At 41.4% G+C, this 17,245-nt stretch overlaps 1 protein-coding gene across 1 annotated transcript in view; it reads left to right on the plus strand.

Annotated features, from left to right (window-relative positions):
- The first annotated feature begins 2,433 nt into the window (after positions 1-2,433).
- htra1b (HtrA serine peptidase 1b) overlaps positions 2,434-17,245 on the plus strand; it is a 53,241-nt gene continuing 38,429 nt past the window's right edge. The window contains exon 1 of the mRNA XM_072557501.1: positions 2,434-3,070. Coding sequence (XP_072413602.1) covers positions 2,632-3,070 — 439 coding nt within the window. The 5' untranslated portion in view covers positions 2,434-2,631. The remainder of the gene's footprint in view (positions 3,071-17,245) is intronic.

A 17,245-nucleotide genomic window follows, 5' to 3' on the forward strand; every position in this document is an offset into this window, starting at 1 on the left:
CTGAATGTGTTCGACAGAAATAGAGCAGGAAGAAAAAGTTATTGCAAGTGATGGATAGGAGGATTTGGGTTTTTGACAGTTTATCCACAAGATTCAAGAAGTCAATCTTGTAGACAAGACCATTTCAGAGAGGACTTTAAGGGATATGGGAAAGAAACTGAAGGAAAATGAGAGTTTGGGAGAGTGCAGTAGGCTCGTGGAAGGAAAATGTATGATGGGGTAGCTGACTCTGTGGTTTTGACTCATGACAAAAGCCTACAAACACCAGCACACTTCCGATCAAAGCAATATAAACAGCAAGGGTTAATATTTCAAGGCACCACTCCTATAAATGAGAGTCTGGTGCTGCTATTTACATGAGCATATTTAGTAATTGTGAAATGAGCTTTTAGAAGAGAACACAATTAGCATTGTTGTATACTTGTTAAGTATGAGAAAGGAACCATTCACAGGAACTGACAGCTGCTGGAACAAGTCAGTGCATGGTGGAGGATTCATTGCTAATGTTCTATTCAGATTTATAAAACACCATCTTCAAAACAGTTATTCTGGAACTAAACTAGTACAGTATACGGATGTGAAGGCTATGACCTGAAACATTAACTCTTTTCTATCTTCACAGGTGTTGTCAGACCTGCCGAGTTTAGATTTCCAGTATCTACAGTATTTTGCTTTTGTGCTGAAATAGTACACATTTTTACCTCTTGCATGACAAAAGGCAGCAGGACATTTTAGCTGAGCAGTGCAAGAAATATACAGCTGTTCCTTCAACATTATCTTGTTAAGATTACATCTATTACAATGTTCTTGAATGACTTCTAATTGCAATTCAGATTATAGGACAAGCTCAATATTTCCATTTGCTTAACCCTGAATCAAAAGATAAATGGTATAAAGAAATTAGTCATCCATGCACTCTTGATCTTCATTTACATTTAGCAGTATATATAGTCTTTACCACAGAATCCCTACAGTGCAGATAGAGGCCATTATAACTGAGTATTCACTGACCTTCCAAAGAGCATAACATCCAGACAATATATCCCTGAAAGCCTGCATTTACCATGACTAATCTGTCACTGTGCCACCCCTGCATTTCAGTTGTGCAAATCCTGTCCCATTCTTCTTGAACAAAGTATATTTATTGGGAAAGAAAGCTGGAATTCTGTCTACAAATAAAATATTACCCAATTGCAAGTCGAAGAATTGATTACCATAAACCGTGTTTAGTTACTGGGAACCTTCATAATCTGAAACAGTGAGTGCGCTTGTAGTGCAGAGATAGTGACCCACATGGCATGAGGTATGTCATAATTCGTCCAGTGGGTTGGTTACAAATATTGTTTTTCATGAAGCGCCTTGGGTTGTTACATGGATGCAAAGATGAATAGTTGAGTGTCAAGAGTCTGAATTATGTAACTGATGCTGCAACAAATTTTGTTTGCATTTATTCCAAACGCAAAAATAGATGTTGGTTCGTTATTAAAAATATACTATGATTTGGGAGATATTTAGGTGTAATGAGCCACTTTGAGTTGGTTCTGGCTGAGACGTCCCTCTGCAACATCTAGATATTCGACTGATACTTGAGATTTCCCCACAGGCGACCAGAGATTGTCATTGAGCCGATGTAACAGAAGACCGATCTGAAAATATCCTGTAAGAAGCCTTTGATCAAAGGCAAAATATTGCGGATCTTGGAAATCTGACAGCAACAAATCTCTTCTGAGGAAGGTAAAACGAAGAAGTTCAAAGATGTGCAGGCTAGGGGATTGGTCATGCGAAAGTTGTCTTTCGTGTTCGGGTGTGTAGGCGAGGTGGAATGGCCATGGGAAATGTGGGGTTATGGGATACCGTAGAGGGCTGTGGCTGGGTGGTGTGGTCTTTGGGGGTCAGTACGGACTCAATGGGCGAATGGCAACCTTCCGCACTGTCGGGATTCCACGATTCTAAATTGGGGAAGCTAGAAATCCGAAACAAGAATATAAATTCTTGGAAAAAGTCAGCAGGTTGGCAGCATCTGTAGAGAGAAAACATTTCGGGTCCAGTGACCCTTCTTTCGAACAGACCCCCTGTGTTTTTCAAGAATTTCTGTACAGTATTTGTTCTACAATAAGCCTAACTCTCTGTTATCGTTTCCGAATGTGACGAATTTAAGAAAAATGCTGCTTTTAAAAAAAAACCATGATGTTATCCACTTTGTAAAAGAGTGAGGGTTCCGTTACTTCGGAGTGATTCGGATATTAGAGGCAGTCGAAAAGAGGACAGACAACGAAGGGGTGAGCAGCAGAACCGGGCAACACTGTGCAACATCTGGGTATGGAAGAGGCGGTGATAAAGGGGCGGGGGGTAGGACTCATCGTTGAGAACAGACCAATGAATGCGGCTGGATCTGTTTGATTCATCGGGCTTTTTATAAAGGAGCCACTTCGCTGTTATGAAATTGGAAGTTCGGATAAAGAGGACGGTGCTTTGTTTTGAGTCGGAAAACACTTTATTTGTATTGTTTACGAAACTTTAGAACTTATAGAAACTTTTTTCTGCCCTCCACATGGTGTGTTTTTGAGCTGTTGTTGATTTACAAGGGGTTGGTGTAATTTTTTGTATGACTTTTTGCAGTGTTACTGGAAGATGCTGTTGTTGGTGTGTGCAGTGCTGGGGAGCAGTTGCTTCCTGATGGGGGACAGTAGGATCACCAGGCGCTCCCTGGCCTGCCCCCAGCTCTGTGATGTCTCCAGCTGCCCGGAGGTGCCCTCTGACTGCTGGGCAGGGCTGGTGCTGGATGCTTGCGGCTGCTGCCAGCTGTGCGGCGCCGCCGAGGGCGAGTCATGCGGCGGCCGCAGGGACGAGGCCAGGTGCGGGGAAGGGCTGAGCTGCTCGGTGCCGGTAGCGGCCAACCAGGCCAAGCGGCGGATCAAAGGCGTGTGTATCTGTGACAACCGTGAGCCGGTGTGCGGCAGCGACGGCAGCACCTACCGTAATGTGTGTGAGCTGAAGGCGGTGAGCCGGAGGGCACAGGCACTAAACCAACCACCCGTCATCTTCATCCAGAGAGGAGCCTGCGGATTGGGTAAGAGTGCCTCTGAGATGTGTACAATTGTGTTTCAAGTTGCTTCATCAGCACTTCTGAAAACTTCCAATGACTGCACTGAAAGGCCGATAAATATGTGCCCCCTTGCGCAGTAGTCCATATCTTCAAGCATTAGTGACTATTATTGAAAGCATGAACTTTTCTTTATTCACTTTTTGTTTATAATTAAGTTAGTGACTATGCATTTGGCTATAATCCCAGGAACCTGAGTAGGTCATATCCATATTCTTTTGTAATTTAATGCTATTATCTACATTTCTAAAATGCTGTCTAACTTTGTGTCACCAGCAAATTTGGATATATGACTTACTGTGCTATTAGCCAAGTCATGAATAAATAATGTGAATAACTGATCTGTGTGGTTCACAAAAAAACCCACAAAGAACTACAGCTGTTGGCAATCTGAAACCAAGACAGAAATGGTTGGAGAAACTCATGGGTCTGGCAGCTTCTGTGGAGAGAAAGCTAAGTTCATGTTTCAGATTTGTCATGCATCAAAGTTTTTGTCCCCTTAGGATACCACTGGTTATGTCCTGTCTTCAGGAATCATGATGAAAGGCTTTTTCCCTAAACAACAATTCTCCTACTCCTTGGATGCTGCCTCACCGGCTGTGCTTTTCCAGCAGACACACTTCAACTCTGATCTCCAGCATCTGCAGTCCTCACTTTCTCCACTGGTTACATCCTGCCAATTTGAATATCTACACATTTTTGCTACTTTTTAATGTCTGCCACTCGACCAGTTTAGAGTCCTAGAATCATACAGCACGGAGTGCAACTAGTCCACACCGACCATGTTCCCAAACTAAGCTAGTCCCATCTTAATATGTTTGGCCCATATTCCTGTTTATATTATAGGGTATCCACATTGTTACTGTACCTGCATCCAACAATTCCTCTGGCAGTTCATTCCACCCATTAACCACTTGTCTCTTTTTTTTAAAAGAAAAGTTGCCACTCATGTCCTCAAACTTTTCTCCTTTCACATTAAAGTTTCCCCAGTTTTGCACACCCCCACCTTAGGGGAAAAAGAGCCTTGATTTTCACCTTATATATACCCCCCATGATTTTCTAAACCTCTAAAGTCACCTCTCAACTTTCTACACTCCAGTGGAAAAAAAAAGTCCCAACCTGTTTTTCTAACTTGAACTTTCCATTCCCAGAAACATTCTGGTAAATCTTTTCTGAACCCTTGCCAGATTAGTAATATCTTTCCTATAACAGGGCGACCAGAATGGTACACAGTACTTGAGAAGAGACCTCACTAATGTCCTGTTCAACATGACATCCCAACTTCTATACTCAAAGGTTTGTGTAATGAAGGGATGTGTGCTAACCACCCTGACTATCTGTGACTTAAATGCTGAAGAATTATGTACCTGAACCCCTGGCTGCTATTGTTCTACAAAGCTACGCAGGGCCCTACAATAAATTGTGTAAGTCCTGCCCTTGGTTTACTTTACTAAAATGCAATGCCTTGTATTTATCCAAATTAAACTTCATCTGCCGCTCCTCAACCCATTAGCTCAATTGATCAAATCCTTGTAATCTGAGATAACCTTCTTCACTGTCCATTACATCACCAATTTTGCTGTCATCCATGAACTTACCAACCACGTCTCCTAAATTCTCATCTAAATCATTTATATAAAAGACAAACAAAAGGGATGGCAGTACCAGTCCCTGTGGAACAGTGCTGGTCACAGGCCTCCAGTCCAAAAAACAGCCCTCCACCACCACCACCTGTATCCTACCGTAAAGCCAATTTTGGATCCAATTGGCAAGCTCATCCTGAATCCTATGTTTACCAGCCATATTATATACATCTATACATCTATAAGTCTATATGTTTGTATAGGTGCCATAACCTGATATTTTATACACTATTTAGACATATTTACTATGCTGTAGTCAATCTTATGTATGTAAATCATTGTACATCAAATCCCACTGTTCAAGTATCAGGCTATTTCCAAACATGGAATTCCTTGTGGTCATTCAGTCCTTTTTTTTTTCTTTCTTGATTAAAGTCAGAATATTCGTTGAGTTAAATTAAATGTGGTAGAATTAAGTTGAGTAGCCTGCGTGTACGTAGTAGGGGGAGATGGAGGGAGTGCTCTTCATTTCTAAGTTATTTAGATATTTTTGTTACACCTCATGATTATAAATCAATGAAGGGTTAGCGTTCTTTCTAAACTGTCTTCTTCACAAAATGGAATACACAAACATTTTTCTATGGAAATGGGCCTACTGTTCCCAATGCCAGCCCAGTATAATGCATTAATTGAAGAATAAATGCTCAAATAGAAGTGTACAAATAATAAGTGCATGGTGAAATGTTAACGGCTTCCATCCAGATGAGTTCTTTGAACAAGAAAGAATCTGGAAAAGATATTAGTTTTTTTAGCTGTAGAGAAAAGGTGGGGATCAAGGGAGGAGGAGCAAATGGAACACATGGCAAAGATGCCCAATAGCAAAAGGCAAAGTGAAGTCTAAATGTAATAACAAAGAGATATAGATGAAGAATAGGTGTTAATAGCAGAAAAAAAATGTCAGCTCTTGAGAGCAAATTCATGCAAAAACACATGGGGCAGGGGAGTGGAATCAAAATGGAGAACAAAGTTCATGGGCTGAAGTTGTCAAACTTAATATTGTCCTATACAATGTATCTGAACAAAAAATGAGATGCAGCTCCTCCAGCTTGCATTGGGCTTTGCTGGAACATTTACAACATATTGTCCTATGTTTGATACAGAGAGCAAGGTCATGTACTTAAATGATGTGATCAGAAGGTCAGAGTCATTCTTGTGTCAGAGCAGATGTGTTTCCCAAACTGATTAATCAATCAGTTTGCATTTGAGCTTCAATATAGAGGTGAGCAGTGAATACAATGAACAAGATTGAAAAAAGTACAAGTGAAATACTGCTTCACCTGGAAGGTGTATTTTGGGCCTTGGACAGTGAGGAGGGAGGTGGTGAAGGGCCGAATGTCAGACCTCCTGCAATTCCATAGTGAGGGGGATTGGCATTGATGGGGCACTGGACCATAACATTGTGGAGGGTACATACAACTGGAGTGTTGACAGGGTAGAGAAAGGGGAGATATTTCTGGTCGCACCCTGCTGGAGGTTGTGGAAATGGCAAATGTTACAGTTCTCTTTGGATTTACTATCCACTGTATGCCCTGCATAAGGGCCAAGCTAGTTAGGCATGAGGGAGAAAGAAATAGAAAGAGATATGCAAATAGTGTGAGATAATGTACAGTGGCAGTAGGCTCCCATTGAGCACAAACATCAGTGTAAAACTATTGAACTAAATGACCTGCTTCTGTATCAGACAGGCTGCTGAAGAAACTCAGCAGTTCCGGCATCTGTGGAAAGAAAAACAGAGTTAACATGTTTTATCCATTATGACTTTTTTTCAAAATTGAAAGGTCCAGTCTCTGAACATATAATACATATACAGTCCTTAAATTGTCCAAGTCCTCTAACAGAACAGGCACTTCACTGTTAGCTGTTCATCTGCTCCTTTCTAGACTTATTTTCTTTCTCCAAGAATATCATTCCCAACGTGAATGTTCTTGTCGGTTTAACTTGTTTCTGATCCACTATCATTGGGAATAGTGGTCCTTTCAGACTGACTGTCATTCGTGAAGTCCCTTCACCAATTTCTCCAGTTGTATGTACATATCTGTAGTCATGGCAATATATCTGTTTGGATATGTCACCACATATGATCAAGATGTCGTAGTACCTTAGCACTGGCATTATCATCACTATTTGGTTGATTCTAGTGAAATCTATTTCTTGTGCTGTTTTCCAACACCACTGTGTGACCTTAGCAGGGAGTTTGCATGAAGGCTCATACCTCTGGTGATAAATTAGGTCCCTAGCAATTGCAGCAGATTCTGAATGTGATTTGTGATAGCTCTTTCTCTTGTGTCTTTACATCCATTATTTATCAGATCATCCATAATAGCTTCCATTCCAAGAAGTACTATGACTCACTTTTGCTGTCTGAGTTGATATCCTTCTGGTCAAGAGGAAATGCCAAACAGCATACACAACCATCTGTGTCTTCCAAGTGGCATCCACAATGTAGTTTTACAAACTGCTGCTCTCCTCTAGCTTCAATTGTCAGTAACATTCTTCACATTGAGGTAGTGTAGTCCTTTGCCTTGCAAGTTGAGGCAATATTTCTTTAGTGGTAAGGTTTAAAAACTTGTGTGTGTATGCATATTCTGGGGCCTTTAACTTTCCCAATATTGACTGGGAGTACGATAGTTCAAGTAGTTTAGATCGGTCAGTTTTTCTGCAATGTGTGCAGGAGGGTTTTCTAACACAGTATGTAGACATACCAACAAGGGGAGATGCCATATTGGATTTGGTACTGGGGAATGAATTTTGCCTGGTGTTAAATTTGGCGGTAGGAGAGCATTTTGGCAATAATGATCACAATTCAGTTATGTTTACAATAGCAATGGGCAGGGATAGGTATATACCACAGGGAAAGAGGTAGAAGTCTGGGAAAGGCAATTATGATGCAATTGGGCAAGATTTAGGATGCATAGGATGGGGAAGGAAACTGCAGGGATGGACACACTTGAAATGTGGATCTTATCAAGGTCCTGCAATAGCTATTCCTTGAATAAGTATCTACCTATCAGGTAGGGAGGTAGCTGTCGAGAGAGGGAGCCATGGTTTACTAAAGAAGTTGAAGCTCTTGTCAAGAGCAGGAAGACTTATGTGAGGATGAGGCGTGAAGGCACAGTTAGGGGGATTGAGAGTTATAAGTTAGTCAGAAAAGATCTAAAGAGAGGACTAAGAAGAGCGAGGAGGGGACATGAGAAGTTGTTGGTGGGCAGGATCAAGGAAAACTTGAGGCCTTCTACAGGTATATCAGGAATAAAAGAATGACTAGAGTAAGATTAGGGCCAATCAAAGACAGTAGTGAAAGTTGTGTGCGGAATCTGAGGACATAGGGAAGCACTTAATGAATACTTATTTGTCAGTATTCACATTGGAAAAGGGCAATGTTAGTGAGGATATGGGCTACAAGATTAGATGGGATTGTAGTTGACAAAAAGGAGGTTTTAGCAACTTTGAAAGATCTGAAAATAGATAAGACCCCTGGGTCAGATGGGATTTGTCCTTGGATTCTCTGGGAAGCCAGGGAGGAGATTGCAGAGCTTTGGCTTTGATCTTTTATGTCATCATTGTCGACAGGAGTAGTGCCAGAGGACTGGAGGATGGCAAATGTTGTTCTCTTGTTTAAGAAGGGGAGTCAGGACAACCCTGGTAATTATACGCCATTGAGTTGTAGTTCGGTTGTGGGTAAGGTATTGGAAAAGGTTATAAGAGATAGGATTTATAATCATCTGGAAAGGAATAATTTGATTAGGGATAGTCAACACAGTTTTGTGAAGGTTATGCCGTGCCTAACTAACTTTATCAAGTTCTTCAAGAAGGTGACCGAACAGGTGGAAGAAGGTAACGCAGATGATGTGGTGTTTATGGACTTCAGTAAGGCATTTCATAAGGTTCCACATAGGCTATTTCACAAAATACGGAGTTTTCAAATTGAAGGTGATTTAATGGTTTGGATCAGAAATTGGCTAGCGAAATGTTCATCCTGGAGCTCTTGGAGTTACTAGTGCTGTGCCGCAAGGATCTGTTTTGGGGCCACTGCTGTTTGTCATTTTTATAAATGATCTAGATGTGGGCATAGAAGGATGGGTTAGTAAATTTGTGGATGATGCTAAGGTAGGCAGAGCTGTGGATAGGGCCAAAAGATGTTGTGGGTTACAGAGAGAAATAGATAAGATGCAGAGCTGGGCTGAGAAGTGGCAAATGGAGTTTAATGCAGAAAAGTGAGAGGTAGTTAACTTTGGAAGAAGTAACAGGAATGCAGAGTACTGGGCTAATGGTAAAATCTTGGCAGTGTGGATGAATAGAGAAATCTTGGTGTCCAGATACATAAATCGCTGAAAGTTGCCACCAAGGTTGGTAGGGTTGTTAAGAAGGCATATGGTTTATTGGCATTTATTGGTAGGGGGATTGAGTTTCGGAACTACTAGGTCAAGCTTCAGCTGGACAAGGCACTGGTAAGGCCGCGCCTGGAGTATTGAGGGCAGTTGTGGACACAGCATTATAGGAAGAATGTAGAAATTTCAGAAAGGGGACAGCAAAGATTTACTAGGGTGTTGCCTGGTATGGAAGGAAGGTCTTATGAGGAAAGGCTGAGGGAATTGAGGCTGTTTTTGTTGGAGAGAAGAAGATTGTGAGGTGACTTAATTGATACGTGTAAGATAATCAGGGTTAGATAGTGTGGATAGTGAGAGCCTTTTTCCTTGGATGGTGAAGGCTAACACAAGGGGACATGGATTTCGGACAGATATCAGGGGTAGTTTCTTTAGTAGGGGCATGGAATGGCCTGCCTGCAACAGTAGTAGACTTGCTGATGTTAAGGGCATTTATATGGGCATTGGACATATGGATAATAATGGAACAGTGTAGGTTAGATGGGCATCAGATTAATTTCACAGGTTGGTGCAACATAGAGGGCCAAAGGGCTTGGACTGCGCTGTTATGTTCTAGGTTTTCCTGATTTTTTTTTCTTTTTACTGCTGTAGGAGTTGTCTTTTTTTTTGATGACTTGTCTTACAGGTTGGACTTGGGCGATGCAGGGTTGATCTTGTGTTTCATTTGTTTCAAGGTTATAATCACCAGGAAGACAGCCAAGACCTATAAATAGCATGGTAGCCAGCTTCAAAGATCTGTTCAGCAGTCAACAGCTCAGCAGGCTACAAAACGCTTCAGGTCTCTTCTGGCACATCTAGGGTTACTAGTCCAAACTTTAGACTTGCTTCAGTTGAGATGAGTGGATTTTGCTTAACATCTTCAATTTTAAACTCCATATCTCCATTCATCTCATTGCATTGGTCTCTCTGATTTATTTTACATCTTGGGATGAGTATTATTCCATCGCAGCCCTAACTGTAACCAAAAGGCCTTCATTTCTGAGTCACTATCTACAGTGACTTTACAAAGATCAGTGAAACTCCTCATGTTGCATGAAGCATGGCATCTATCTGACACAAAATTCAATTGATGCTCTCCTTCCACAGTCATCATTCTACCAATCACAAACAGTTTATCAAACTTTAGACCTGACTGCATTAATGTGTTGTCAAAAAGTGTGGCACAGGAAAAGCACATATCAGGCAGCATCCAAAAGGAGCAGGAGAGTCAATGTTTTGGGCATAAGCTTTTCATCAGGAATGTTGATGAAACATCAACTCCTCAGATGCTGCCTGACATGCTGCGCTTTTCCAGCACCACACTTTTTTGACTCTGATATTCAGCATCTGCAGGCCTCAATTTCTCCTGTGTCAATCTGTTGCCTGATGTAGAGAGACTAGTCAGGTTCGTCAACTTTCATCTCCCCAGTCATCCTCTTTATGGGCATTCTTTGCTTCTCCCAAACTAAATACTTGTGTGCAAAGCAATTTGGCTGCTTTTCCTCTGCTGGATATGCATCCTTTTTGTTTTGTATGATGTCCTCCCCAATTTTTACATCCTCCCCTCTGGCTTCAATCTTTCTGCAGGTTTTCCAGCCAACATTTATTTGTTTGTTTTAATTTGTTCTCATCTAGCCCAGTATATATTTAGCATATGCAAAGTTCCATTGTTCTCTCAACAATGCACTGATGATTGACGATCTCTGATATATTTTGAAAGCTTTCTTGAGACTGTTTCTCCTCTCTTAGCAGGTGTTCTCTCATGGAATTTTCTTGGGCATAAGAGGTCCTGCTTATCTCCAAGCTTCTCTTTCATTGGGCCACATTCTCAGAATTCAGTTGGCTGTAGCAGTGTGGTCACATTCTGAGCAGTAGTCTTCCTTTCCCCTTAAGCTATTTTGAGCAAAGAATGTTCATATATAACGTTAATATGTAGTTCAAATTGTCTTCAAACTCTACCCTGTTTTTTCTGCTCCTCAATGAAATATAGGCTGCAAACAACTTGGATTCCTCCTTTCTCCAGCAATGATGACGGTATCATAGTTTCGTCACTGAGAGTGGGCAATAAAAATCATATCTCCTTTCACTTCTACAGTAGCAGGGAGAGCAAAATGCAGGAACTGCTGCTTTTTTTAAAATTACTTTCTTTCAATAACTGTCTTACAACTCTGAAAGTTTAGTGTTTTCAGTAGCCCCACTCTGACAGCATGTTCCAAGTGATGTGCGTTGAATGGAAGCCACTGGTTCCATACATTGTTATTTACAGTGTAGAGGTTATATTAACTGCAGCAAGCCCACCAGTACATGCAGGATACAATGATATTTCTCCAAATAGTGATTTTTCTTTTCCTTACCAGCGAGCATCATTTCTATTTTTAATACATAGATCAGAAGGGGATTTTGGCTTGCCCATCCATACTTACCTTTGAGAAGGTGATGATGAGTTGCCTTCTTGAACAGGTGCTGTTCATTTGCGATAGGTAGGCGCGCAATGACCTTCGGGAAGGAATTCCACAACACTGAAAGATAAATTTCCAAGTCAGGATGGTGTGTTGAGGGGAACTCGCAGGAGATGGGGTTCCAATATATCTGCTGCTCTTGTGGATGGAAGTAGTCATAGGTTTGGACCACACAATAATTATTCAAGAAGAATCTTTGGACGGACCTTCAGGGAAACTCAAGTTAATGGCCCTCCTATCCTGAAGGGACATTTGAATAATTTTGACATCTTTAGGTCCATCTCACTGGCACAAGTCTTAAATCTCATTAATTTCAGAATAGTCCATAGAACAGGGATCTCTTGAGTTTCTTTGGTCAGATGTCACCTGACTGCCTTTGTGATGAAGAAGATAGTTACTTGTTGTTTGGTTCCTTTTTTTAGCCACTTTAAGGCAAATGCATAATCTTCTAATTAAACTAGTCTGCTTTAGGGTTGAATTGCCTCTCACTTTCAGTGCAGATTTAGTGTTTACCCAAAAATAAATATGCACACAGTGCAATCTTTTAAATTACTTGACTTCCTCAAAATCAACTTTGGAAGTTCTGGAAATGTATTACAATGTTCTTCAGTACTTAATTTCTCAAGGAAATGAAAAGAAAGAACTCAATTGCAAATTTGTTGCAGATCTAAATGTTTTGCTGTTGTTTGCATAAGACCATAAGACATAGGAGTGGAAGTAAGGCCATTGAGCCCACTCCACCATTTAATCATGGCTGATGGGCATTTCAACTCCACTTACCAGCATTGTCCCTGAAGCCCTTAATTCCTTGTGACATCAAGAATTTATCAATCTCTGCCTTGAAGACACTTAGCGTCCCAGCCTCCGCTGCACTCTGCTTCAATGAATTCCACAGACCCATCACTCTCTGGCTGAAGAAATGTCTCTGCATTTCTGTTCTGAATCTAACCCACTCTAATTCTAAGGCTGTGCCCATGGGTCCTAGTCTCCTCGCCTAACGGAAACAATTTCTTAGCGTCCACCCTTTCCAAGCCATGTATTATCTTGTAAGTTTCTGTTAGATCTCCCCTTAACTTTCTAAACTCCAATGAGTACAATCCCAGGATCCTCAGCCGTTCCTCGTATGTCAGACCTACCATTCCAGGAATCATGTGTGTGAATCTCCGCTGGATGCGCTCCAGTGCCAGTATGTCCCTCATGAGGTGTGGGGCCCAAAACTGGACACAGTACTCCAAATGGGGCCTAACCAGAGCTTTATAAAGTCTCAGTATCACATCGTTGCTTTTATATTCCAACCCTCTTGAGATAAATGACAACATTGCATTCGCTTTCTTAATCACGGATTCAACCTGCATGTTTACCTTTAGAGAATCCTCGACTAGCACTCCCAGATCCCTTTGTACTTTGGCTTTGTGAATTTTCTCACTGTTTAGAAAGTAGTCCATGCTTGTATTCTTTTTTTCCAAAGTGCAAGACCTCACATTTGCTCACATTGAACTTCATCAGCCATTTCCTGGACCACTCTCCCAAACTGTCTAGATCCTTCTGCAGCCTCCCCACTTCCTCAGTGCTACCTGCCTGTCCACCTAACTTTGTATCATCGGCAAACTTCGCTAGAATGCCCCCAGTCCCTTCATCCAGATCATTAATATATAACATGAACAGCTGCGCCCCAACACTGAACCCTGTGGGACACCGCTTGTCACCGGCTGCCATTCGGAAAAAGAACCTCTTATCCCAACTCTCTGCCTTCTGTCAGACAGCCAATCCTCAATCCATGCTTGTAGCTCACCTCGAACACCATGGGCCCTCACCTTACTCAGCAGCGTCCCATGTGGCAGCTTATCAAAGGCCTTTTGGAAGTCTAGATAGACCACAACGACTGGGTTTCCCTGGTCTAACCTACTTGTCACCTCTTCAAAGAATTCTAACAGGTTTGTCAGGCACGACCTCCCCTTACTAAATCCATGTTGACTTGTTCTAATCCGACCCTGCTCTTCCAAGAATTTAGAAACCTCGTCCTTAATGATGGATTCTAGAATTTTATCAATAACCGAGGTTTGCATATCTTGCAAGCAGCTTCATCATGACTTAACTTGGACAAAATACAAATTGAACTATCATTTAGAAATTTATTTGCAACTTAAGATGGGTTTTCAAAGAAAACTGAGCTACTGAAATATAAATACTGAACAAACAGGCTGTCTTAAAGATCTTGAGGTTTTGGCAACTGTTTCTAACCTGTTTTGTGAGAATTATCCATCTAGATTGAAGTAGACATTCTAATCGTAGAATGGAATTTCTTACCCTAATTGACTGACTCTGGTGAATTACGCACTGAATCCCAACAGTCTGGTCAAGTCCCTATCTTGAATGTTGCTGTTGGAGGCCCAAAATGCTTAATTTTCCCTTCAAATCTCCACCTGCATATCCTCCACCTTCTGACCTACTCTAACACTTTTATCAATATGTGGATGATTCCATCAAATTTGCTACAATCTTGCATATGGACAACCCAGAATATTCAGCAAACTGACAACATGGAATTATGAAACATTCCTATATGACATCATTCCCGAGACCTCAGTCACCAGTATCATTCTAATTGACTGTCCATGATCATCATTTTCAGTTCAAACCATAGCTGCAGAGATCAGACCTGTTTCACCATCCTTATGAAGCTCTAAGAGACTACACAGCCAATCCCACCCACTGAATATTTTGACCACTCCCCTTAATCTGATTCAAACCTTGTGACTACAAGGATGCACTATCATTTTGCTTGTTGCTTAATATACATGTTAAGAAACATCAAAGCTAAGTAAAACCCTACTGTATGCACCTACATATACACTGTACATATCTGGCAATATATGCAGGCAGCACAGTAGCTCAGTGGTTAGTACTGCTGCCTCACAGCGCCAGGGACCCAGGTTCGATTCAAGCCTCAGGTGACTGTTTGTGTGGAGTGTGCACATTCTCCCTGTGTCTGTGTGGGATTCCTCCGTGTCCTCCAGTTTCCTCCCACAATCCAAAGATGTGCAGTTGAGGTGAATTGACCATGCTAAATTGCCCATAGTGTTAGGTGCAGGGGTAAAAGTAAGGGAAGGGGTCTGGGTGGGTTGCTTTTCGGCGGGTCAGTGTGGACTTGTTGGGCTGAAGGGCCTGTTTCCACACTGTAGGGAATCTAAGAACCTAAGAATGATACACTAAAGTTAAACCAAGAGTTGCAAATATTTGAGACCTCCTGAAGAAGGGTCATTGCACTTGAAACATTAACTGTGTTTTCTTTCCACAGATGCTGCCAGACCTGTAGAGTTTCTCCAGCAATTTCTGTTTTTGTGTTTAAGCATGAACACACACTGACAGTTTTGATACATTGGGCAATATCAGAAATACTTCAAAACTACAATCTACGTTTTGGTAACTAGTACATATTGAATATGGGATTTCTGAGTGTGACTTAGTAGACTTGTCAAATGCTAAATGAATGAAAAATTTAATTGAGCAGTGTTCAAATTTATAATGACTACTTACTGCTAAGACTTGATAGAAAATGGTGAAGTGGAAAGGCTGTAACAGGCATTAAAAAAATCTTGATCCCTGCAATGACTGGCAGAGTGTTACTTGAAACATGTTTTGGAAGTTATTAAATGCTGATCTGTGTCATATTGCTGTTTACCCAAACCTCATCCTTTCTTTTAAAACCCAACTTTAGGCAATGCTCCAGCACTTTCTCAGTATTTAATCTGAATGGCTACTTTGTTAAAGATCATAAGGAACCCTGTTTTACTCAACTCTTTAGGATGTTTAAGTACAATAATTTCAACGAATCACGTTTTCAAGATCTTGATCAGTATTTAAGCATAGTGAACATCTTGACTCAGCCCAAAGATTATGTAGATAATGCAAGTTTGAGCAATGTTACTGCAAAGTTTGAGTAAATAAAAGTCCATTGGCTTGGCTTTTCCTTACACAACAGTGATGAATGATGAGATTTTTATTACGATTGAACACACCCATGACCTCAATACTTCAGAATATCTCACAAGCTGAAACCTATAACTTGTGGGCCATCTTAATCAGCCCCAGAGAAATCCACAATAAGAATTCTCCAGTTCTGATGCTTAAAGTGGCAAAAACCATTCATTCGTGAATTTTGTCTGTTTGTTCACATCTTACACAGATTGGGTCCAAACTGTGGGCACGTAGCAATCAGAGATAACCATTGGCGAAGCATGACTAAACAGGAAAAAGTTAACCCTGTTATCTAGAATATTAGTGCTGTTTCTGACATCGTCAGGGCTAAGAAGCTGGAGTGGACATATGGAGAGAGAGAGAGGGGGAGAGTAGGCATTTGGAGTAAGAGATGATGGGCTGGGGAGTGGGGACATGGTCGCAAATGTGAGAGAGTATGAGTGTTTGGTGGAATTTATTGGTATTAGTAATGCTTAGCAACTAAATAAATCTGCAAAAACAAAATGGATAGTTTTTTAGAATGTGTCTGTTGTGGGGAGGGGGGAATGTAAGACCATAAGAAATAGGAATGCAAGTAAGGCCATTCGGCCCATCGAGTCCACTCTACCATTCAATCATGGCTGATGGGCATTTCAATGTCACTTACCCGCACTCTCCCCATATCCCTTAATTTCTTGTGAGATTAAGACCTTATCAATCTCTGCCTTGAAGATATTTAATGTCCCGGTCTCCATTGCGCTCCGTGGCAGTGAATTCCACAGTGTCATCACTCTCTGGCTGAAGAAATGTCTCTTCATTTCCTTTTTAAATTAACCCCCTCTAATTCTAAGGCTGTGCCCACGAGTCCTAGTATCCCCGCCTGACGGAAACAACTTCCCAGCATCCACCCTTTCTAAACCATGCATTATCTTGGAAGTTTCTATTCGATCTCCCCTCAACTTCCTGAACTCTCACGAATACAATCTCAGGATCCTCATCCGTTTATCGTATATTAGGCCTACCATTCCAGGGATCATCTGTGTCAATCTCCGCTGGACATGCTGCAGTGCCAGTATGTCTTTCCTGAAATGAGGTGCCCAAAACTGGACACAGTATTTTAAATGGGGCCTAGCCAGAGCTTTATAAAGTCTCAGTAGCACATCACTGCTTTTACATTCCAACCCTCTTGAAATAAGTGACAACATTACATTTGCTTTCTTAACCATGGACTCAACCTGCAAGCTAACCTTTAGAGAATCCTGTACTGGCACTCCCAAATCCCTTTGTACTTTGGCTTTATGAATTTTCTCACTGTTTAGAAAATAGTCCATGCCTGTATTCTTTTCTTTCCAAAGTACAAGACCTAGTATTTGCTCGCATTGAATTTAATCAGTCATTTCTTGGACCGTTCTCCTAAACTGTCTAAATCTTTCTGCAGCCTCCCACCTTCTCAGGACTACCCACCTGTCCACGTAACTTTGTATCATCAGCGAACTTCACCAGAAGGTCCCCAGTCTCTTCTTCAAGATCATTAGTATATAAAGTGAACAGCTGCGGCCCCAACACTGAACCCTGTGGGACACCACTTGTCACCAGCTGCCATTCTGAAAAAGAACCTTTTATCTCATCACTCTGCCTTCTGTCAGACAGCCAATCCTCAATCCATGCCAGTAGCTCACCTCAAGCACCATGGACTCTCACCTTACTCAGCAGCCTCCT

The sequence above is a fragment of the Chiloscyllium punctatum genome, chromosome 38 (genome assembly GCF_047496795.1).
Source record: "Chiloscyllium punctatum isolate Juve2018m chromosome 38, sChiPun1.3, whole genome shotgun sequence".
In the NCBI taxonomy this organism is placed as follows: Eukaryota; Metazoa; Chordata; class Chondrichthyes; order Orectolobiformes; family Hemiscylliidae; genus Chiloscyllium; species Chiloscyllium punctatum.